Source organism: Sceloporus undulatus, chromosome 2 (genome assembly GCF_019175285.1).
Source record: "Sceloporus undulatus isolate JIND9_A2432 ecotype Alabama chromosome 2, SceUnd_v1.1, whole genome shotgun sequence".
NCBI classification, from domain to species: Eukaryota; Metazoa; Chordata; class Lepidosauria; order Squamata; family Phrynosomatidae; genus Sceloporus; species Sceloporus undulatus.
Genome location: NC_056523.1, coordinates 156,181,971 through 156,207,708, shown reverse-complemented (window position 1 = coordinate 156,207,708; position 25,738 = coordinate 156,181,971). Strand labels below are relative to the sequence as shown.

The 25,738-nt window shown below is 37.4% G+C and overlaps 1 protein-coding gene across 2 annotated transcripts in view; it reads right to left on the bottom strand.

Annotated features, from left to right (window-relative positions):
* Positions 1-409: 409 nt before the first annotated feature.
* The window catches only part of PRKCA (protein kinase C alpha), a 285,172-nt gene continuing 259,843 nt past the window's right edge, over positions 410-25,738 (bottom strand). For both annotated transcript variants that reach the window (XM_042455224.1, XM_042455225.1), the window contains 9 exons: positions 22,367-22,504; positions 21,255-21,428; positions 17,785-17,876; positions 15,889-15,951; positions 13,990-14,128; positions 11,602-11,682; positions 8,922-9,029; positions 4,974-5,114; positions 410-2,547 (listed from right to left, as the gene is read on the bottom strand). In XM_042455224.1, coding sequence (XP_042311158.1) covers positions 2,383-2,547; positions 4,974-5,114; positions 8,922-9,029; positions 11,602-11,682; positions 13,990-14,128; positions 15,889-15,951; positions 17,785-17,876; positions 21,255-21,428; positions 22,367-22,504 — 1,101 coding nt within the window. In that variant the 3' untranslated portion in view covers positions 410-2,382. The remainder of the gene's footprint in view (positions 2,548-4,973; positions 5,115-8,921; positions 9,030-11,601; positions 11,683-13,989; positions 14,129-15,888; positions 15,952-17,784; positions 17,877-21,254; positions 21,429-22,366; positions 22,505-25,738) is intronic.

The window sequence follows — 25,738 nt, the reverse complement described above, 5'->3', positions numbered from 1 at the left end:
AATTTTCAAACTATAATTGGGAACCCTTTCCATTCTTCTTCCAGGTACAGTGCTACCTTGGGTTACGAAATTAATTCGTTCCGCCGTTCCGTTCGTAACCCGATAATTTCGCAACCCAAAAAGGCTTTCCGTTAGCGCTGGAAAGCCGCTAGCCGCGCTTTGTGTTTGAATTTCGCGCCAAAATAAATTTCGTAACCCGAAAAAAATATCGTAACCCGGAACAGTTTTTTCCAATCTAACTTTTTCGTACCCCGGAAATTTCGTAACGCGATCATTTCGTATCCCGGGGCACCACTGTAATTTTGTGAAATACTTCATTTTGAGGGCATACTTTTGCATAGCAAAAACAGCAGGCAAGTGCCCTTTCCTACAAAAGACATGACAAGATCCTGGCATGGACATACACACATTCAGTATCCATGTTTATAAATATTAAGAAGGAAAACATTACAGGGGAAAGCATACCACATTACATGCCCCAAATGCAAATCAAATATTTACTAGTCTTAAAATTCAGCATCTTCGAGTAAAGGAAAGGGAGAAAAGGCATGAACAATTTAAAAGGAGGACTTGCACTCTACAGGGGAAATCCGTGTTTGCTTGCAAGACTGACCTACTATTTTTTTGGTTTTCTGAACTCAGTTAACATGTAATATCCATCAACTCTAGCCACATCTCAAAGAAGGACATGCACTGGTTCTGAGTAGGTAGTTCCTGTCCAAGTCCTCTTCACCATAATGCAAAAACCTAGAGCTGCTTATTAAATGGCCAGAAGTAAAAAAATTATTTCTGGATTTGATGCTGGATCACCATAAAGAGAAATCCAGAGTTGTGTGGGGTGGGGGTATACCTTTACATGCACCAGCAGTTTCTATATAGCAGCCTGGGGCAGCTGTTTAAGCAATTAAAAAAAATTAGATACATGCACGTGAAACATGCATGCATACTATTTTTACTGTGCTTTGTCGAAAACATGTAGGTAGCCATCACAAATCTGCAGCAGACCTACCTAAAAAGAAAGCATAATTTCCCTAAATGGTCAACATTACACAGAACTAAATCAAAATCAAAAACAAAAAAAATAGTAATAATAAAACTTTTAAGCTAAATCTAAAATAGTCAACCAGAACAAAGACCTTCACAAATATAGCACAGCTGCGTCTTGTAAAAATGTATATCATTATCTTCATACCTGATACACTTATCCATAATATAGATTAATTTAATGCTTATAATTAGTAAGCATGCAAAATTCATTGCATGATGTATGATTCATAAACTGTATTCAACTTCAATGAGAAGAACCACAGCTCAAGAAAACCTTTTCAGCTGTACCTGAATTCTAAATTTGTTCTTTTGTGGTTCCAGTTCTCCCAAGCCAATGTTAAAATGATGAATTTGCTGAAGGTGGGAGAGATTCTGAAACCTAGGCTTTTATTAATTTACTGTACAAATACTTTCCATACTCTACACCTACCATGCAGTTCACTAAATAAATAAGTATACATTGCGGAACTGGGGGATTGCAGATTTGTTTCAGACTCAAGATAAGGAACCTTCTGGAAAAAGTTTTAGAACTGGCATAACATAAACTTGAGTAGTGGTAAAATTAAGTAGTAAAATGGCACCCTGGATCACAGTATAATCTCATGGAGATTAAAATTATTATACATATCAGTATTATGCAGTTTTACTTTTGAGCAGGTTTATCACAGATCCTAGTTCATTTTTATCCTACATATTTTCCCTAGTTCACAGAGAAAGCTTTATACACATGCCTCTAGTCTGATCAACTGTTTTAAAAAGATCTTAAGGACCTGATTTGTTCATTTATTTGCTTTAGTAAGTACCTACCTATCATAAACTTTGAGGCATTTTTTTTTTTACTTTGCTCCCATTTTCCCTCTATTCCAATTGTCTTACATTTTCAGGCCTATTATTCTCCAGTCATTCATCCTATTGTTTGACACCAGGCAAACCAATGAGAGGAGCTGGTCCCATATGGCCGCATGTGCAATGTATCAGATTGATTTTTTTTTAAAAAAAATGACTATGTACTTTTCCCAAGCCTACATGATACTCTTAAATTTGTTATAAATCCTATAAGAAGAAAACTTCAGAGTTACAGGGTACAAAGTAAGACATAGAAGTTATAAAAATGACAAAGCTTCATAAGAGTAATCTAAAAGCAACAGTGATTCCTAGGTGAATACATTGGGTATTATGCTATGATCTCCTAAGACCACACATTGTAAACCTCAGTACCGTTCTCATTTCTTCCCCCTAAAATTTTCAGACCCAAATGGAATCAAGAAGGCAAAGGTCTAAAAACTCCAGGATACAGACAATATTTCATTTGTGAGGACTCTCTGTGTCTGTTTTTCATACTACGCTTTGCAACATGGGATGTACAAACTGAGGGTTGACATAGGAGAACCCTTCAAAATCTGTTTGGTCTATGTTGGAAATGACAAGCTGATCAGGTGGTGTTAACACTGGTTGTCCTCTGGTGAAGAATTTGTCAAAGTTTTCAGCACCCTTGCCACACTGTCAAGAAAAAAGAAAGAAAAGAAAACAATGTGACTAAATGTAAAAATAGGGAAGTGTTAGGTACATATATTCTGAAGTAATTACAAACATTCCATCTTTTAACAAGCATGCTAATTGTAGTGAACTTTGCGGGCCTACATATTGTTAACATTTCATAATCTGTGAATGAGGGGCAGTTCACACAATATTGGATATATACCAACAATCCCAGTATGTGTGCTGCTAAACCTACAGCAAACAGGAATTCCTGTAATTGTGGAAGCACTTCTCTTATTCACCCATTCTGTCCATGACTTAATCATCAGTTATGTGGTTCACACATTACAATTGTCCACCTGAATGGCTAGGTAGGGATGGCCAAATACCCATTATGTATTTGAGGATGTACACATAAAAATACAGACTTTTATGTGGATAAAAGTATTTCCTTTGTGGGACACATGCACTAAAGACACTCAACAGGCCAGAACACTTCTTCCAAAGAAAAGAGAAATAAATATAGGGAAGATCGCTGGAAATTAGCTGGGAAGGGTGTTACCAGTTTTGGGAGCAAAGAATAATCCATCTGGCCATTTCCACAGGGAAAAGCTTTCAGCAGTTGTTATATCAGAGAAAGTTAGGGAATTGAATCCCAGTCCGATCTTCTCACCACTGGTGAGAAGATTGGACTACAATTCAGTTTCCTAACTGGCTGTATGATGAAACTCCCAGACATACATAACAATACGTGGAGGAGGAGTAATCATTCATGTCCTACAAAAATTGTTGGATTCCCATCAGCCTTAGTCAGCATAGCCAATGGGAAGGAATGCTGGGAGCTCAATAACATCTGGAGGGCCAGATGATTCTCATACCTATATTCGATGATCTTATTTCTATTAAATGTTTGAAAATTATTGAAATCTTAGACCTTGACCTAGTGAAAACATAAGATCAGCATGGTCACACAACTGATGGTAAAGCTCATCAAATATTGAGTGGGAGGAATAAATTCAGGAATCTGATTCTTGCAGCTCCCGCAGGTAGACTGGGAAGGAACTGTGTCTCAACTATCCAACTTGTGTGCAGAGCTGATAACTCAATTAGTGATACAATCTTCACAGGGGACTGCTTCAGCACACCTATGCCCATGAACAGAATAGAGGCAATGCTTATTATGCAACCAGGTCTGTGAAATCCTGTTTTGTCAGCAGCAGCAAAACTGTAAATGAAAAAAGTAAAAATGCTCCGCTAGCCAGTCTTCTCATTCCCACATATTAAAAACAGGCACTTCTGGTAATGTTTTAAAAACTCAGGTTTGTTTGCTGCAAGTACCTCTTTATCTGTGAAAAGCATTAAGAACCACATTACATTTGTGGAGGTGGAACACTATAATAGAGTGGCTATGAATCACTACTGCCCTGTAGTGGGATTTGTCACTGACCATTATGCCAAACCTGTACCACCTCAATGATTGGTTAAAATAATAAAATGGAAAATCATTTTAAATGATACATTCTAAAGGAACATTGGCTGTGCTTTTATAAACTAAAAAAAATCTTTATGTCAATCAACATGATGGGTGGTTTTGGTGAAATTTCAGCTCTCACACCAAAAATAGATGCTTTACAGAGGTTTTTTTAAAACCTTCAGTTTATTCTAAACTAAAACACCATAGGACTACAATTACTCCTTCCATCAAATACAATTTTCATAAAGCAGTCTTGGAACATGAGATATGCAAAGCTTTCTCAGAGCCCTACACTAAGTAAAAAGATTGTATTTTCATAAAGCCCATTAAAAAGTATAGCTAATAAAACCTATAATTATTATGTAAAGTGAACTTTTTTTAAAAAAAAATGATACTTCAGTAGAACAAATTATACCGGAAAAGAAACTGTGCACACAAGAATTGTTATTGAATCTTTACTGAATCTGATAAGGAAGAAAACATTCCAACTGCAAAATGATGATTTCTTTTCATATGTACACCTGCTTGATATTAAAAACCATTAGTTTTCTTAAAATAGTTTTTCTGAGAATGTAGAGAGGCACCAAGCTTAAGGAGCAAAAATATAGCCGCTAAAAAGAGGAACAATGATGAAATACAGACTGTGTAGGGATATTGTGAAGAAATCTGTACAGCTGTTCACAAAATAACTACACTACACACACTTTGATTTGACAAGATCTGATTTTACTAATCAAACTTCAGGGGCTGGTTTAATTTTCTGTACTAAAAATAAGGAACAGCAGCAAGGAGAACTGATGGTGATTCCTCCTTCTTTTCCTAAAGATTGAAAGATGGAAAGGAGGTGCAGTCACTGTGTGGGATCTGGCCCACCAACATTAACTGAACTTCTCCAATCTCAGTGGAAATAACCAGCTCTGAGTTGCAAAACATGAAACAATTCACTAAGAAGGATCTTACTCATTTTACTTACCACTTTAGGCTTGAATGGGGGCTGGATGTCTCTGTTTTCCAGTCTCTCCCAGTCAATTCTTCTAAAGAAGGCATGCTCCCGGATGTCTCTCTCTCCCTCAAGACCACAGCCAAGACGTTTTGTAGGTTGTTTAGTCATTAACTAGATAAGCATACCAGTGATGAAAAAGTGATTTTCAGAATGGGACCAATAAATTACTGACAACTTGCACTGATATTATTCCTGACCTTCAGAAAAGCTGATAACATTAATTATATGCATGTTTTACAGATAATTATTTTCAAATCTTTCCCCCTTCCCCTGTGTTCTTATTACAAGATCAAGCTACAGCCTGCTACAACTGAGTATAGGGCAACTGTTCTATGGTGTGACTAAAATTGTCCTTTATTGTCACGTATGTCTCACAAAAATGATTTCTATTTTATTGTCTTTACAAAATGGGATCCTGGGATTTTATTCTGTTAGATGTGACTAAAACATCTCAGAAAGGTACCTTGCCCCTGGTCTATATATACAACTGCTCCTGGACACACATTAGCCCTCTCATTAAAGAGTTTCAATTGCCATTAACTAATCTATGCTTTTTCAGTTGCATATTTAATACTTGTTTAATCAAAATAATTTCACTGAGAAAATATGATCTGAGGGGGAAAGAAGAAAAATGCTACATTTTGAAGTAGGAATCATTCTTTATCAAACAGTATCCTTGACACAAATGGATTGGGGAGGGGAGACTTTTTAATCATTTCTATGGCTGACCACCAGTTTAATAATCTGAAGCATTTATCCAGTGCTCTTGCTTTTAACAACAACAACAACAACAATAACACACTGAATGCACACAGGTATATTTACTTTTTCATATACAATCCTTGAAATATTCCTCTAATTTAGTGTCTTACAGATGTGTTTACAAACACCAGACACATCTCTGATTTTTCCACATTTTGTTGTATTGCAGCCTGAAATTAAAATGGATTTAATTAACATTTTTACCACTTGTTCATCAAGTATTATCATCCATTTCATGTAATCCAACAAAATGTGGAAAAGCCAAAGAGGTGGTAGTGGATATTTCTCCACAACAGTTTATGTGTTTATAAACCACTTAATTAGACATAACATGTCCTAGGATGGTCAAGAATAAGCAGAAATTAAATAAATCCAAATATTTAAACAAAACAAAAATCTTTGTGTGGGAGTGCACAAGAAAACACATAAAAAAGGCTTCCTACTAAAATCAAATTCATGCATACACATTAGTGACAATAGCTACTGCTTTCTCTGGATTCAAACCAAATGTATATAATTGCATTTTTCTCCAATTACAATTGAAACATTACAATTTTATTGGTGTAGAAGTGTAGAAAGGAAGGGAGGGGTTCTTAGATGAAACAGATGATCTAGATCCAGGCTTCACACCTGGCTATGGGACAGAGCCAGAGCCAGAAACAACAACAGCTTTGGTCACCTTGGTGGATGCCCTATGCAGGGAACTGGACAGGGGGAGTGTGTCCCTGTTGGTTCTGCTGTACCTCTCAGCAGCTTTCAGTACCATTGACCATGGTCTCCTTCTGGGTCGCCTCTCTGGCATGGGTCTTGGGGGCACTGTTTTACAGTGGTTTCAGTCCTCCTTGGAGGAGCGAACTTGGGAATAGGGATTCAGCCTGCATTGGATGGGGTTACGTTCCCCCTGAAATGTCAGGTTCACAGCTTGGGTGTGCTCCTGGATATGGATTGGAACCTGGATGCCCAAGTTTCAGCTGTGGCCAGGAGTCCATTTGCACAGTTAAAACTAGTCTTGTTCCTTGAGAAGTCGGATCTTTGCAGGTGCAGTTGGACTCAGGAGAGAGCCTTCTCTGTGGCTGCTCCCAGACTGTGGAACTCCCTGCTATGGAAAGTTAGATTGGCCCCATCCCTGCTCTCTTTCCGCTGGCAGCTGAAGACATTTTTATTTAGGCAGGCATTCAGTGGATGAATTTTACTTGTGTTGTCCTGTGTGCTGTAAATGCTTCTTCTTCTTTTCTTTTCTTTTTTTTTTTACAGTTTTTACTAGTTCTAACTCTGTTTTTAACTTATGTTTCAACATTAATAATTTTTAATCTTTTTCAACTTATGTACTTCTGCTATTTAAAATTATTCTAACCTGCCTTGAATCCCATTGTGGGAGAAAGGTAAGATATAAATCTTTGGAATAAATGAAATAAATAAATATGAAGGTGGAAGCATAAGTGACCTAAAGAGATATAAAAAAATTATACATGTAGCTTTTGATCTTAAATCACAAAAGCCACTCATTAAGAATACACCTGAAATATGTGGTCAAGAAGCTCCTAGTAGGAAAAAAAAGTCATTTCTTACTATAATAGAGAGTGGTTTTTATCTTACTCTGCAACAAAAGTAATAGATCAAGCTGAAGAGCTAGCAAGGAGGATGTTTTAAAATCCGTATTTCAAAAAACATGACTAAATCAATCAGTTGGGAAACTGTGTATTCTTAATTTACAGAGAATGTGTTCTTTCAAAAGCATGGTTTAAGCAATTCTAGCTCCAGGAGGGATGTACTCAGATGGCAAATCATGAAGAATATGCCATCTAGAGGCAAAAATGATACTGTAATGCAGCTGGGACTGCGTGACTACTTGCAAAATAACTATGGGGCTGTTTCAAGGGCAGAATTGCCACAGAAAGAGATAACCTCCATGTTGGAAGTGTGTATACATTCTGAGTATATGACTTGCATAACATCTATGGAGGAAATTCATAGCATCCATGAAATGCCAACAAAACATCTGCTCATTATTGTTTTTAAAAACCACTCTTAATAAAGTCAGGACATTTTGGTTCTGTTCTGTCTACTGAAATCTGCAAGGAATTAACAATTTTTTAAAAGGTATTTTTGTTTTTAAAGAATAATAGGTGATTTAAGAAATAATAATAATTTATAAATAGAATAAATAGATACTTAAATAGTAAGTTAGATTCTGTAGTAAGGAAAATAGAGTGTATGTAGAGAGAAAGGCCTGAAGACAGATACAACAAAGTCGTTGTATAGCCAGAACTATAGAAAAGAAGTAAATGGATTATTTTATTAATGTTGAATGATGCATATGTATGCAAGAGTGTAAAATCAGCTGTATGGATGGAGGGAATAGAAAAGGAAATAAAAGAGAAAGGAAAAGTAAGTAGTTAGAAAGTAAGAGTCAGTGGGTAAGCAAGGAGAGATAGGAAGAAAGGACTGAGAGAAGGTGAGAAGGGAGAGAAATAGGGTAAAAGGTAGAAGGTAGTAAGAAGGGAGAATACTGAAAGAGAGAGATGAAAGGAAAGTATGAAAAAAAGAGAAGAGAATCAAGAAGCAGAGCCATGAAAGTATATTAAGGTTTGACTGTTTAAAGAAAGATTATTAAATGTATAATAAGCAGGTTGTATTGTGAGTCTTGTTTATTTTTTATGTTTTGTGTATGTATACAATCGTTCCTCTGGATTCGCTGACTTCCAGTTCGTGGTTTTTAATTTCCGCAGATGGGAAGCCAGGAGGGACAAAATGGAATGTGCGCGGGGGACTGCACAGCCATTAAAAACAATGGGGCGCTAATATTTACAGATTTTTCCAATTCACGGGGTGGTCCGTAACGGATCCCCAATGAATTGGAAGGAACAACTGTATATTTTTTGTATTTGTGTGTGTGAGTGTGTGTGAGAATGAGTGAGAGAGAGAGAGAGAGAGAGAGAGAGAGAGAGATACACCTAAATAAGTTTCTTTTTAAAATCCTCTACACTATAGCAACATTTGTTCTAGGAAGATTAATGATGATGATAATGATGTGTGGATGAGTAAGAAAATACCATGAAAAATAGTGCCTAAAGCATGTGTGTGACACCATCATGTCATTCTTTACATTCCAATTTTGAAGAAAGATAATATTATCCTTTCAGCTTGCTAACTTACCCCCTTGCAAATGGACACAGCTTCTTTGGACATCGCTTTGGGGTAAGAAACATTATGCTCCATTATTGACTGAAAGAGCTCATCTTCATCCTCACCATCAAATGGAGGCTGTTGATAGAAAAGAAAAGCTAAGCACTTAATAGGAAATTCAAGATTGCATGCTGATCCAGAATAATTTAATCAAAAGCAGACTAATCAAGGAAAATTGTTATATACACTTCCAATTCGCTTTAGCTCAAAGACTGGGCTTATAGCAAGGGCTGGAGGAACATATCCATAACCTTTTGGGCAAACAGAAGTAACATGTGGCTACTTTTAGGTATTTTTTGTTGCTTAGCGGTAACCCTCTAAAAGTATTGAAGAGACAAACAAGTCTCCTACAGTGCATTTTTGTCTGGGAAAAAAAGCATAAAAATAAAAGGTTAAACATCAAAAACATTAAAACAGGACACGTAAAATACATTGACAAAAGAGATTCTCACACTAGGACCAATTCCACAACAATCACACTATTTGAAGATAACAGAAGCATAGCACTATAGCGATCAATATTTTTGCACAGCTGTGCAATCAAGATCAGATATTTTTTTAAAAATTTAACTGGTCATTTCATCCAGTATGTCTATGCTAAAATAATAAATAAATATTTAAAAATCAGGGTCTAGGAGCCCATGGGCCCTACAAAAGGCCCACTTTGTGTAAAGGCTGTCTGAGGCCCACAGTATGTATAATTTGCACTTATTCTTTAGTTTATTTGATCATTCTTGCTACTAATTCACATTCTTATTATGCTAATAGGCTCTTCAGGTGCTGTGGAAACCTTCAGTCTATAGCAAACTGGAACAAAAAGGGGATACACTTAGCAGCAGACATATGAAGTGGTCAGTCCTCCATATCCATGTTTTTTAATCCATGAATTCAAGCATCCATGGCTTGAAAATATTTTTAAAATATATAAATTCCAAAAAGCAAACCTTGATTTTGCCATTTTATATAAGGGACACCATTTTACTATGACACTGTATTGAATGGGACTTGAGCATTCTCAAATGTTGGTACCCAGCAGATACCAAGAGCCCACTGTATAGGCATACAAGGTGAAGTGGGCAATCAAACCCCACAAATTACAGCTAGTTTATTGTACAATTAGGTCTAGTATTTTCCCATATGCGGGGATGAAATGCATCCTATCCACACCACAGAATGCAGAGAAAGGGCTCATGAATGGGATTGGCTTTTATATGCAGAACACAATTGGGTTTCTCTTTCGTTTTTATATCAAACAAACAAGCTTCATTTATATACCGCTTCATACCGCCTAAGCAGTGTCTAAGTGGTTTACAACTGTAAGCTAATTTGCCCCCAACAATCTGGGTACTCATTTTAGCGACCTCGGAACAATGCAAGCCTGAGTTAAGCTTGAGCCCTTTTGCTGGTCTTGAACTCGCAATCTTGTGGTTTTGAGTGAGTGGCTGCAATACAGGCATTTAACCACTGTGCCACCAGGGCTCCTGAAGCATAATTATATCATCATTATAGCATGATTGCGCGACTATGCAAAAATATTGATCACTATAGTGCTATGCTTCTGTTATCTTCAAATAGCGTGATTGTTGTGGACTTGGCCCTAGTGTGAGAATCTCTTTTGTCAATGTATTTTACTTGCCCCGATTTAATGTTTTTGATGTTTAAACTTTTATTTTTATCGCTGTTAGCCACTCTGAGCTGTGTTTGGTAGAAAAGTAGCATACAAACTTAACAAGTAAATGAAACAAGCTTTCAGGAAAACATATCAACACTCTAGTCCAAAATAGAAGCTAATGCTCTTACAGTGGACATCAGTGTACAGCAGTTATCATTGGTGGAGTTTGGTCTGTAATCTAATCAAGAAACACATAGCAAGACAGTATAGGAAGAATGACGAGAGTCCAACTCTATGCCACAGATTGGCATGTGTGACTTCCTGCTCTGCAAGGAACTATTTCTGGCACCCATGGTATATCCATGATGCCAGGGGAAAGGTTTTGAACAGAGGCTACATGTCAGTGTGAAAGAAGAATTTATGGCCTCTATTAGACAAGGTTGGTTATTGATGGCAGTGTTTGCATTTGCAATATTTGCATTTTATATCCATGTTGCATTACACAGGGGAGGGCAACATAACATTTTCAGTGTATAATCAACCACTGGTATTCTTGAGTATTAGAAAAGATATAGGAGTGTAGAAAACAGATGCTGCTATGTAGAGTCTTGTCACCCCGCCCCTAGCTGACAGAAAATACTACTTTTTAAGACTACTTTTAAACAGGGAGCATTCTATAGACAATATTAGTTAACTTCTCAGGAGGTTACTTGCACAACACTTTCAGGCATAAACAGAATTAAATTATACAGATTTCTTGCCTCCAGCAGAACTCTGCCACTCAGAGTTTGCATTTCTCATTGCTTAAATAAATAGGATTAGCTTGCATGCACACAGGAACAAGTTGGTGATTAAGGCTAATGAGCTATTAACCATGCATGCAACACATATCATATAATTTTAAAACTTAGCTTTCAGAGACTGATCTGCCTATCCAGCTGACCATTCTGCTGTCAATCTTTCCTTTTAATATGGCATATTTCATATTTCAAGTTATGCTAATTAAACTATTGGATGTAATAGCACAGCCATCCTTACCTGTCCAGCTAGCATCTCATATAACAACACGCCATAGGCCCACCAGTCCACTGACCTTCCATATGGCTGATAGGCAATAATCTGTAAATTAAAAGGGGGAAAAAAGTGGGTTTTTACAAATCATTTAAAAAACAACAACATCTGATTGAAAATATATTATTATATTTCAAAACAATGTAGGCCAGAACCCTGTTGCATGTTGTAGGTATGTGTAAATTTCCCTATGGAACTGATTGTCTCATGTGCAATATTTGCATTCGGTGCAAGGTTATAGAAGCAGACGTTTGCATGAGCTGCCATTATGCATGCAAATGTACATTCTTGGTTGATATGCACACATCTGCCCTTACTCCAACAGGCTGTGGAGTTTTCCTTGGCTGTGTGGTTTCAAATTATTCCTTCCTGATGGCTTTGGAAATTAGTCTATGGACTAGAAAGGGACTTGTGCTACAGATTGCCCAGTCTTGTTCTATGCCAATATTTTTCTATGAAAAAAATGATGTTGGGAAAATAATGTAACTATGCCATTGGGATAACAATGAGGAGAAGTGGCTAACTTTGTGAAGGAATTCAGTTTCACGTAAGTGAATTTATAGTTTCCTTTAAGTGACACCCAAGTGATATATATCCAGCTGATTTTATATTTTGGTACATAATCTCAGGATGGCATGTACAGGAGTAGCTTCAGTCACTGCTGTAATGAGAACAAAGTGAAAGGGGGGAAAAGATTTGCTGTCCTGTGAAATTATGAATTTGAAATTTGTCTGCAATCTAGATTTTCCTTAGGAATCATGAACAAACATGGCTAAGGCAGTTATCCCACCTCTCTGGCCTCTAACTTTCTGTGTGTTGGTGGGAGAGGTTTCAGTGGTATCTTCCTCAATGCAGGCCTTTTTTTGGGGGGGGGGGGGTCGGAGACCAGTAATTTTTTCCTGCAGTGTGTTGGGAAGCAGATCCATACTTGCGTTCATTAGCTATAATTGTTTATTTTGCCCCTAGAAGCTGTCCAGGAAAGCTCTCCCAGGAAGGGACCAGCAGCAGATGGAGGACAGGGCAGGGCTGTGCAATCTTAATAATATTTTCAGTATGCCATTAATCATTAAAAGGATTAAAGAGAAAAACATGGGTTAGAACTAAGTGTGGTCACGTATTGTATCTGGGTTAGGCTGAGGAGTACTCAACACCATTTGCTTGGTGAAGGAGTCAGATATGTTGAGAGCCAGCATAGTGTAGTGATTTGAGTGGAGGACAGGGTTTGATTTCCCACTCATCCATGGAAACCCACTGGGTGATCTTGGGCAAGTCACACAACCCCCAAAAAACCCTATGATAGGATTGCCATAAATTGGGAATGACTTGAAGGTACACAACAACAAACAACAGTATATTGAAGTAGGAGGTTTCAGTGGAAAATGATACGTGAAAATACATTCCAAATCTAAGCCACTCATTCCCAAAAGAAAATTTTAGGAATGCTTTATGTCAGAGGAGGATCTTTTTGTTATGCTGTAGTAACAGAGGTTTATAGGAAGTCAACACAGAACATAACAGTTGTGTGTCTCCTCCCCCTCCACTGTCCTAAAAGGGGATTAAAAAAACAAAAACATACCATAACTTGAAACATTAGGTGAATTATTGTTAAAATCCAAATAAGGTTTTACTCCTGCAAAGTAAATAAAGTGCCAAAAGGAGCCCACCCATGTTAATTCAACCCATGTAAAATGAGACTTGAAAGTGTGCTCACACTTAACAAATGGCTGCTATTCAAGGTGTTGACTGAAAGAATGTGTATTTCAAAGACACACATAATTGGGAAACTGAATTATTCCCTTTCAGGTTACAAGGACAGTAAGCAGAAGGGTTGAAGCCAGAGGAAAAAACGCAATTGAGCCCTTTCACTTTACTACCATGGATAACAAAGAGTCTAGATGTGTTGTTGTTTTTAAATGACAGAATAATTGTTAGGACTTATTCTTCTATAAGCAATAAGCCAGTCTCAGGGGATACTAATTCAAGATATATCTGCACAGATTTCACTCTGATGGCTCTATAGCCAGTAAAACCCAAATAAATGCAGTTATGAAAAACATTTTCTCTGAGATGCACAGAGTTAAGTAAAGTGTGGCTTTCAGAGACCAACAAACTCTGAGAGTGCCACTGATTTTACAAAGTTCTTCTTCATCACTCCTCACTGATTGCTTGCTGCAGAAAGCCTAGGCAGGCATTGTTTACCCTAATTTATCACCATCCATTATTTCCATCATCACTGGCACACAACTGATTTTTGAAAATCTGGTGTTGCGTAGATGGCTTAAATGTGTATCCCACTATTATTTTGGAGAAACATCACATCTGTAAGATGCTTAGTGTCTGAAATCCCAAGTTCACCTCAGGTGCAATGTAATCTGGAGTCCCACAGAAGGTCCTCGTTGTTACTCCATCATTCATATTCTCCTTGCACATCCCGAAATCAGCAATCTTAATGTGTCCTTCATGATCCAACATTACATTATCTAATTTCAGATCCCTATGAGAAATCACAGCAATCATACGTTTTAATACTTGTTGCCAGGATACCATTGATGTTCTCCTTATGACATTTATTTTGAATCTAAAATTAGGAGAGATATTTAAAACAAATAAACAAAACAAATAAATATTTGGAAGTGGCATTTAATTTTGGACTAATTTGAAGGTTGTATTTGAGATGTGAGTATAAACAGACCCACACAGAAATGCATACTCATACAATTGATTCTAAGGCCTCTAAGGCTTTTATAGACAGGGCCTTAATTTAACACGCTGTTATCATGCTGCTTCTGATTTTTTATTTCACCTCTTATATTAGCATGTATAAGGTTGTCTGATTTAAAATGAATAAATCTCTGTCACATTGCTACATGCTCCAATGATGTGAGGTGGTATATAGCTGTATAGATGTCTGTTAGAAGCAGATCTCTTTTGGACAGTTTCCTCTTTAAATCCATGAATAACAGCATAGCTCATTTTGCAATCCTCCTATGAAATAGTGTAGTCTCTCTGAATTATTCAGTTACCCAATTATCAATATTCTAGAAGAAAAGAAACAATAAATAAAAAGAATAAATTATTCTAACTTGACTCCTAAGATAAATCAAGATGGTGGGGGAAAAAGAAAAGTTTATGTTCAGTAGAAGTACACAGGTGATGGAACCTCCTGCCTCTGGAAATTGGGGATTTCCTTTAAATGGTTAGCATCTCCTGGCTGAAGACTCTTTTTTCTAGCCAAGCATTTTTTTTATCATTATCATTTATTATTACTATTATTTATTTATGTAGCACCATCAATGTACAGGGCACTTTACAAGTAAAACAACAACAATGACAGCAACAAATAGCCAGCCCTCCCAAAGCTGTACAAGATATACACACATACAGAGAGAGACATAAACACACACAGAGGGGAAGGAAAGAGTAATATGAATATAAAATTATACAATACAACTGTAAAACAAATTATCCAGATGGAATACAAAAAACCTCAATATAAAATAAAGCAAACTGAGATATTATCATTGTTGCTTATTTATATAGCACCATCAATGTACATGGTTCTTTACTTTTGGCTTGCCTTTTGCTTATTTGCTCCTTGCTTAGTAACAGTAGTTTTGCCCTGATGTTATTTAAGAACCCTTTTTAAAAATTAGATGGTTGTGACTTTGGTTGTATTTTTAATAAAATGTTTATATAGTGCTTTGAACACTCCTATATTGGGGTGTAGAAAGGTGACATAAAATTAACTACTGCTAAATCCCAAAATTTTGGTGGCCAATAAGGAACAGAATACAGAAAAGCATGTCAATAGCAGAAAACAGTAAGGAGACAAGATCTGTGTGCTCTAAGATGGTCAACTGTTTATTCTTTTAAAATCAGACTAATTTTAGTCTATGGACTATAGACTAATTAGTCTATTAGACAAATGTTAGTCTCTGATGTTGTGAAGACTCTCTAAAACATGAGTGTTCACAACTCTGGTGATTTCTGGTGAAGGCCTCTTTTCTAATGCAGGCTGAAACGTGATGGGCTGTTTTAAAAATAATAAAATGTTGACCATCTTAGAGAACGTGAAGCTTGTCTCCTTGAGGTTTTGGCCAATAAGGAACACCTTTATGTTCTCCTCTCACTTGCAAGAGCCCACACAGTCTGACTTCTCTCTCCCCAGGCAGTGCCTTACTTCCTACAAATCTCTTTTTCACTCCTAGTGCCAATGTTTTCACTGCACATCAAAGCACATTACTGAATACTCACCGATACACAATTCCCTTTTTATGGAGGAAGAAAAGTCCCACTGAGATCTCTGCTGCATAGAACCTGAAAGAAAAGAACATTGCATTAGTCAAAGGATACAAATGCATCTCTTCTGTTGAATTAGTGCTGAGTGTATATGGAAAGTGCCGTAGAGGCACCTGACAACTTTCGCATAAACAGGAGAGTACTGCTCAGTCAAAAGTGCAGCAAGGAAGAGTGGGGCTATTTTATCACTGGCTACGCTGCCTTCATCAAGATGCTCTGCCTGGGAGATTTAGAACCCTTAACTTGAATCCAGATTCTTCTGCTATAAACATCCCCTCTGCAACACATAGACAGCAAGGCAGACAAGGGGTGCAGCTAGACTGTACAAATAGTGCAGTATATGTGCTTTAAATCCTGTAGCTCTATCTGATGGAATCCTGGGAAGGAGGGTTGTAATTTTACCAGATCTTTAGCTTTGTCTGCCAAAGAGTACTGGTGCCTCACAAAACTACAAACCCCAGGATTCTGTATCATGGATCCATTACAATTAAAGTGGTGTCAAGCTGCACCTTTTTTTACAGTGCAGATGCATCCAAGGATGTGTCTGATGGAAGCGGGGGGGAGGAAACGGGAGAAACCAGATTCCTGTTCTTCTCTTATCACAGTAGGATTCCAAGATGTAGCAGTCTGTTTCAGCATAAAGCAACAACAACAAAGGAATTCTGTAGCATCTTTGAGACTGAGAAAAAAGAAATTTCTTTTTCCCATATATATATATGTGTGTGTGTGTGTGTGTGTGTGTGTGTGTGTGTGTATATATATATATATATAATTTTTATATTATTATAATTTCAAACATAGGTTTTTGTAGATTCCAATCCACTGATGAAGTGGACTGAACTCCACAAAATCTTATAGTAGAGATTTCTTTTTCTCAGTCTCAAAGGTGCTACAGGATTCCTTACTCCCCTCATGTTGTGATATCTAGAAAGCCTGTTTCTTTGAGAAGAGCTTTGGGGCATTCCTTAAGCCAGAAAGGCCAACACCCCTACTTGCAATATTACCATACACACACACAGACTAGGAGGTGAGTGAAGCATTTTATGTGACTCGGGACAGGCAGCACCCACATGAGTTTCTCTTCAAGGCAGCTTCTCTTTCCAGGCCTATTTTTTCTACTTTGATGGAGCCTTGTCATGCCCAGATCTTCTTTAGCTTGCAAGTGTGAGAGGTATTCCTTCAAGCAATTTTGGTTTGGGGTTTCATCTCCTTTTCCCAAGGTATCTTAGAGATAGGACCCAAGTGTAAAAATGAAATTCTTTATGTTTCGTATACACCTTACATTCATTGCCTGAAGGTCATTTTAAACACAATATTTTAAATAATTTTGTACATGGAACAAAGTTTATGTACATTGAACCATCAGAAATCAAAAGGTGTCATTATCTTAGCCACCGAAGTTGACAATTTTGGGATATTTTGGAATTCAGAATTCTGGATAAGAGGGACTCGGCTCACATCATTAGCCAGTCATTCTGACACAAGCAAGCAGACTAAATTGAAGATCACACATTGCCTTATCAGCCAGGATCTAAATCTCGGTGACTCACACTGTAACTCAGCTTGTTTAAAGAGTCACACATAATACCATTGTACCAAAAAATACAGATCCTTTCAAAGTGTTCAATGGATTAATTACATGACGTTAATTGAAATGCCAGCTATCTAAAATACAATTATTTTTCATCTGTACAATGCTGATGAGCTTTGGAAGCAAGAGTAACTGTGAAGTCATGTCAATTTACACATACCAGAAAAAAGAGACTGGGGAAGGGCCAGGGAAAGATGTGACCCTGGAACAAAATAATAAATGACCACTTTAAGTTGAAATTAACAGAAAGAGGCACTCACACTGCTTGGGGCTCCTTAAATTTTCCTACTTGCTGAATATGATACATGAGGTCACCACCGTTCACATACTCCATGACGAAATACAAGCGATCCTAATGCACAATGCAAATCAAACAAATATGTCAGACAGCTGAAACCACCACTATGAAATTGTCAACATGGGGGAGGAAAGGAAGGTGAGTGTGGAAGAGGGAAGAATATAAAGCAAACCTATATATTCAAAACACAAGAACAAAAATAATCAGATAAAAATAGCATGGGCTCATAACTGTAACAATTTCATTATCAAAGGCAGGATACAGACCACCCAAAAAGGGCGGTCTGCCGGCGCCTTGTTTTGCTGCGCAAGGAAGCTGCAGCGGACAAACCATGCAGCTCCCTTGCACAGCAAAAAGAACCCGCAAAATGCGGGTTTTTCTTGCGTCACAATGATGCCAGGATGTGCGGATGCTAAGAGTCCATCACGTCAAAATGGTGGCGCCCGTGTGTACAGGGCGCTGCCATTCTGACGCTAGGGGTGAGGCATGTATGGGCGGTGCGCCCTCGGTCAACCCCTAGCACATGACGAGGACGCGCTATAGGCCCGTCTAGATTGGGCCAAAGTTCAGCTGAAATGTTGTTGCTTTTGTAACAGCATTATTACTGTTTATTTATTATTATATTATATTATTTATTACTAACCCTGTGTATGAGGAATGAGGCAGGAAGACTTTTCTGCCCCATCTTTGTACTTCTGAGGCAAGGAAAAAGCCAATCAAGGCGATCACATTAATCCACTTCTTCCTCTAGAAAACCTACTGCTTTCCCTCAGTGTTCTCTCTGGCTGCTGCACCACACTACAGAATTAATGCAGTTTGACACTACTTTAACTGTTGTGGCAACATCCTATGGAATCCTGGAATTTGTAGCACTACTCCAGAGACCACCATTCTGAGTAGCAAAATGGTATTACTGAGGGAGCCTTCTCGCTCTCTCTCACCTTCTCTCTCTCTCTCTTCAGAGGTTTGACACTGGCAAAGCTCCCAAACAACTCATGAGGAGGAGGTGAAATCTAGAGCAGATTTGTTGGCCCCACAGCAGCAATTTGCTAGCCACCCCTTTTGCATAGTTACCTCAAAACATAGCAAAATGAAGGAGAAAGAGCAGTTCTTACTGCAAGTTCATGCATTTACCTGGATAAGAACTGGCTTGGGGCTGAGTGGCATCAGACACATGCGCCCATGCAAACCCACCCCTTTCTTCCACCATGAAACTAAGGTCCAAAACACACTACAGACATAATTAAATTTGAGGCCACTTTAACTGACCTGGGAATGCTAGGGAATTCTGGGAACTGTACCTGTGTGAGACATTTAGCCTTCTCTGTCAGAGAGCTCTGGTGCCACAATAAACTACAGTCCCCAGGATTCCCTCTCTAGCACTGAGTCAGGGCAGTTAAAGCAGTCTCAAACTGGATTATTTCTGCAGTGTGTTTTGGAGCTTAACTAACAAGAGCTCCTGCAGGTGTACAAACTCATATGGCCTTTCCATACCTTTCTGAGGTGGGGAGAATCAGTTGAATTAGGCCTCTGTATTGAGTACGAGGTGTGTAAGATTTCTGGAGCTTACTGAAATTGTTGTGACTATACTATTGTTTTAAAATTCAGCATATGTTGAATGGAGGGAAATAATCTTTTGTTATGATCTGACACAGAATTATTACATTCCCTTCCCAATTAGAGGGCTATACACATCCCTTCTGGAGTCTATTATTTGTTTCAGCTGTATTCACACATTTTGAAATATATTTCAAACAGGCATACTGATTAATTTGGTGTGTCTAGTTTTATATATTAGTTTTTACTCCTTTGCCTTAGGAACATTAATTAAAATTAAAAATACTACAATGTCCAACAGCTTAGTCTTTTATAGATTTTTTAAAAGTTCTTTTTATTGCTTCAAAGAACAATGCCTCTGGTGAACTTAATTATTTTGAGTAATGCTAGGAAACCATCTCTTTTAAGACTGTATTTATTTATAAAGACTTTTTCCTTACTAAACTCGTTATTAAACATGCATACTTTACTGTACATGTATACACAGTGATGTGTCTATTTCATTTAATAATGTGGGCATTTTTTATGGCTGTACAACTATTTTCATCAAATTCTGAACTAGGCCAATTTGGACCCATCTGAATCATCCACATTGATTTGGATCGATTTGGCTATTTAGAGATAAAACTTCAGTCAAAGAAAGCCAACCAGTGTTTCTCCAAAGCTGTACCATATAAGGAAAATATTAATACAGTGGATCCTTGTTATACACTGGGGTTTGGTTCCAAGATCCCCCGTGTATAACAAAATCCGTGTATGCTCAAGTCCCATTAAGTATAATGGCATAGCAAAATGGTGTCCCTTATAAAAAATGGAAAATCAAGGTAAAGTTATACTTTTTTGGAACATTTTCAAACCGTGAATGCTTAAATCCGTGTATAAAAAATCCGTGTATAAGAAGGGCCAACTGTAACATTAATATTAAAATATTAATAATGGGCAAAGTCTGGCAGCTTGTTTCCAATTTGAATTATTCCCAAATGGTTCCCAAAATACAGGAATTCAATGACATAGCATCTGACACCAACACACATTCCAGGCCTTGGGAGAATGCAGGACCTTTATAACAACAGCAGAACTAAGATGGCAGTTGGAGCACAGGCTAATCTCTAGAAAGAGATAAGTCTATTGACAAACTTATGTCTACATACCTTACTCTTTTTTAAAACTGTTGTTTTAGCTATGCTATCATTATCATTTAGTTTCATTGCAATATTCAAAGAATGCAGAAACTGTGATTTGACCACAGTAATTGTTACTGTCAGAGAACTAGCCCAGTGGATCTCTGAAAGCAGTGACAGTGAAATAATGTTACTACTACTACTACTACTACAACTAATAATAATAATAATAATAATAATAATAATAATAATAATAGGACTAGTAGAATTGAGAGATATAGCTGCGTTAATCTGGAATATCAGTATGTAAAAGCATCCTGTAGCACCTTTAAAGATGACCAAAATAAATTGTAGCATAAGCTTTTGTGGACAAAGGCTGCATTTGCATAGCAGAAATAATGCAGTTTGACACCACTTTAATTGCCATGGCTTAATGCTATGGAATTCTGGGATCTGTAGTTTGTCGTGGCACCACAGCTCTGTCAGAGAAAGCTAAATATCTCACAAAACTACAATTCCCAGAATTCCATAGCAGTGTCATACTGTATTATTTCTGCAGTACAGATGCAACTTAAGTCGGCTTCTTCAAATGAATGGTTTACTTCCTCAGATGTATGCATCTGAGGAAGTAAATCAAATCTACAAATGTTTATGCTACAACTTCTTTCTCACAGTTAGTCTCAAAGGTTCTGTAAGATCCCTTTGCATACTAATAGTAATACTAGTAATTTTTAAAGATTGCATATGGACGTACCACTGTATGGAAGCAAGAATGCAATTGTGTTAGGAAAGGTGGTTTGTCTGCCAGGGCTAGAACTCTCTTTTCAATCATGGTACACTCTACATCATCATCCTGAATCACCACATCTTTTTTTAGTATTTTTATTGCATACAGCTCTTCTGCTCCCTTTCGTTCTGCCAACATCACCTGCATAAAAACAAAGAAAGGGTGAAAACCTTGATAACCAGAAGAAACAAAAAAATAGGCAAGCAACTCAAGTATTTCAACTCCCTGTCTTATAATAGCTATTAACCTGTACAGAAGCTCTAGAAATCTTATTGTTCTATTTTGTTGTTTGGTATTTACAACAAAAACATCCAGCTTCTTTTATTTAAAATTGGAACTCCACCAGATCTCAACAGCTGATCAGTGATTTCTTCTAGGAACAGACACATTTCTTTCTGTAAAGGCTACCATTACTTCTAGGAGACATCTCATTCAGACAACAAAAGAACTGCACTCACTTTTGAGGGTACTTGGTTTCACAAGGTCACTCATTTTATTACATAAATGAACAAATTAAGGTTTTAGCACAGGGTGGGGCAATTTAAGTGGGTCTGGGGCCCAGTTTTCTGTTCCTGAGATCCTTGGTGTGTGTGTGTGAACATATTTCCAAAAATATGACCAAAGCAAAATGAGAAGTGGCCATGGGGTGGAGGTAAGAAAGGGTGTGTGTCCACATGCATGTGCTTGTACATATATACATAGATATGAACAAAGCTTCCAAGAGAGGCCATTTGTTTTGGGAAGCAGACAAAAAAGGGTAGCCCAAGGAATGTAGGTGAAAACTGTGGTCCAAAAAAAGAACCTTTGGGCACCTTCTTTAGCTGTTGCCTCTTCTTTAGCTGTTCCGGAACACAGGGCAGAATTGTTCTTAGGATGCCAGTGATCCTATGGCTAGCTGCTTGTAGAATCTGAGTGCATCAACACTGAACACTTATAGCAAGTTGATTGCACTAATGGCCATACTGTCTGTATTATTACATATTTTCTTGTACATGTGTGTGTAGAATATTAATCAAAGGGGGGGGGGAAACAAAACTGCATAAGAGGAGGCAAATAGAAGAAATCATCATGTTTCTTACTTTCCCAAAACTTCCTTTTCCAAGCACCATGAGAAAGTTGAAATCTTCCAACTTAACCCGATCAAGGTTATTCAATGGTAAACTCCGGTCTTCAACTGGAGTGATGCCTTTGTTTGCTGATGGTCCAAGTTTGGCTTTCTAAATTAAACAAACAAAAATATTTATTTAAAATCTGTTGCTTGTTTTCAGACTTAATAAGACATTTAATGAAGCAGTGTCTGATTTGCATATGGCTGATTTGAAGGTTTGTGCTCACAGAAAGGAGTACAGTAACAAATATCACACAAGTACAAATTCAAAATGCTCATTCCAAGGATAATATGAATAGTGTTACAGTATAAGAGACGTGAAGGTGTAAAACTGCATAAAGAGATACTAGGGATATGTCTTATGTGATTAAGAAAGCAAAACAAAAAATAAGAAGAGAAGAAACCATTACATTACTTTCATGCCAAAATTTCCCAACAAATAAATTTTTGATTTTTTCCAAATATGAAGAGTGATCTTTTTTAAAAAAAATAACTCATGCTTTTTTGTTAAGAGGACACAAAAAAAATTGCAAATATTCTGGCTGTAATTCACTCTTCATAGCAACCTTCTGACAACCCCTGACATGCTTTATGGAAAGAAAACCTCAATGCAAATTAAACAGATAGCAAATTACATCAATCAACACCACTAGAGCCACTTCCAGCCATTATCATCAAATTTGATTTTCAATCAAATGTTGACCTTGGCGGAATTATTTTAATTTTTATTTGTTTGTTATCAAAGCATTTTTAATGAATTTTATGCTTTGGAGAAACATCCTTTAGCATATGCAAACTTTTAACAACAATGAGCAATTCCTTTAACACAGAGTGTTAACACACATACAATTATGGCACTCACCTGAAAGAAAATGTCTGCCTTAAAATATTATTACCTTTTTTGTATCAAATTTGACTTCAAGCATCAGTTATCAGCGGGTATTAAAGTAAAACAGTTTATCAGTGACAACATTTTCTTATTTCTTGGGTTCCTTTAAAATTCATTTGAAGAATACGCATTTCAAAATAATGTCAGCTTTTCATTAGTGTGACTAGGAGAGAATGCCATATCCTTTGCTGGACAATAAACACAATTCCAAAGCAATAGGAGTATTTATGTGTGTATGTGCCTTCAAGTCACATGTTTATTTATACTCTGAGGTGGTTTGCCATTACCTTCCTCTGAAATATAACCCATAGCACCTGGAATTCCTTGAAGGCCCTACATTCAAGTACCAACTGGGGCTAAAACTTCTTAAATCAGAGGGTAGCTTAGACAGACCTAAGTGTGAGATACATGCCAAAGAAATATCCAAGCTGTTTACATATTTCTAGTTAATGTCAATTATTGCTATATTAGATAATGTCAATGCAGAAATCTCATGCCTGCTTCTAAAAGTGGCTCCCCCTAAAAAGATACACAAGATGCATATGCATTATTTTCACCAATAATTTACTAAGAACTTAATTTCACTGCTAGGCACTGGCAGCATCTATTGGCTGAAAACAGCATATCCTGATTACTGTATATTTATCCCTATCATAAAGTAATCTGAGAGGATGAAAAACACAGAAAATAAATTTAGGTGCTTTTTCACAGGGTAGAAAGCTACTAGAAGGACAGAACCTACATTAAAAATTCAGACTTTTAAAAAGATTTCCCCCCAGACATTTCAATGTTCTAAAGTACTATAACATGACAGAAAGAAAGATAAAGTAACCATAAAGCAAGATAGTCCCCATATCCATATTGACAGATGCTTCTAATTCCAGAGAATTAAATGTAAGAGAAATACAGTAAAAATCAGTCTATAGTCCAAAAATATCATATTTTCTAATTATAATTATACCACTTCACCTAAAAAAGTTAATTAAGGATCCTATCACAATTTATTCTGTTCTCATGACACAAAACATGTTTTTAAAAGCTGGTTTGAGAGTAATATTGGCAAAGTCACAAAAACCTTTTGGGGTATCAGCTTGATTCACTAAAGTTTGTCATGCAGTCCAATACAGGGAATTTGTAATATGCACAGTGGAAAATGAAAGACAACAGGAACCTAATACTGAAAACTATTAACAAGTTAACAGTAGTACTAGATAATAGCTATCAGGCAGATTATAGGTTAAACACAGTCAGGACAGTAGATTATCTGGGACTGTGAAATGCTGTAATGGCTAACAAGGTGGAAAGAGAATATGGATTCTTGGAAAATACTGAATGGGAAGGAAAACATCATTTTAAATTGAATGGTGGACAAGTCTAGCCATTTACTAGGAAATAAAACTTCAGGGATTTCAAGAAATGCCCAGTCCCCTAGAAGACGTTATAAAAATCTAAATGGTAATTTATGACTGACATATTTGAATTCAAAATCATTCCCAATTCATACTTTTCCAGCACAATCCAAATAAACCCAGTCTGAGGGTTGTTTTGATTCTTGTATACTGTATTGAAAAAGCAGCCCAGGGCTCTTTCAGCATCCCTTTGTAATGAACACAGGGGCTACTGGTTTTTCATGTCCCATTAAAAAAGTGATCCTATAGTTATGCAATGCAAAAGATCAAAATAAACTGGCATATATTAGCTGGCATCTCCTATATATCTGTGCCCTGGGCTCCAATTGCCATTTCACTCTATTGTAACATGTCCACAGCTCAGTGGTGATGAACTCCATTCCTTTTCCTAGTTATACATCACTAAGATTTACAAAGGGATGTTTTAATTTCCATCTTTGGGGTTGTTGATCATCATTCTTGCTTCTTGTCTGAGTAGGCTTGCCATATCCCGCCTGGGGGCGGGACTTTCCCAGTTTGGGGCGGGTCCGCACAGACCAGCCCCGGTTTGGCCCCGCCCCCGGGATTCCCCCCCCCAGCGAGGCCCTGGAGGCGGCTCCGCGATCGCCTGAGTGGAGGAGTAAGAGGAGGGCCTCCCTGCGTGGCGTAGCCTAGAGAGCAGGTCTTCAGGACACTTGCCACTCAGAGCTTTTGCCCGCCCACATTGGTATATATGCCCTGCAAGAGGCATTACTTTCCAGGTTACAGTGAGAAAAAAAAGGCCATCAATCGTTCATGTTTCACTGGGAGTCTAAATGCCTCATCTTTTAAATGTATACCTCATCAGTATTCTTGTAATTCTTTATCACAGGGTCGTTTTTGAGGCCCTAAACACCTTTCCTTGTAATATGCAAATTTCTCCCGAAGCTGACCAATGCAATGAGAAAGAAGCAATCAGCCCTCCACTTGGGTTGGTTTTCAATGGCTTGGTGAAGGAAGAGATTTTGCCTTGGTGGTAAATAGGAAAGGCTTTGGGGTAGCAAAAGGCTGCAGAAATAGTTTGACC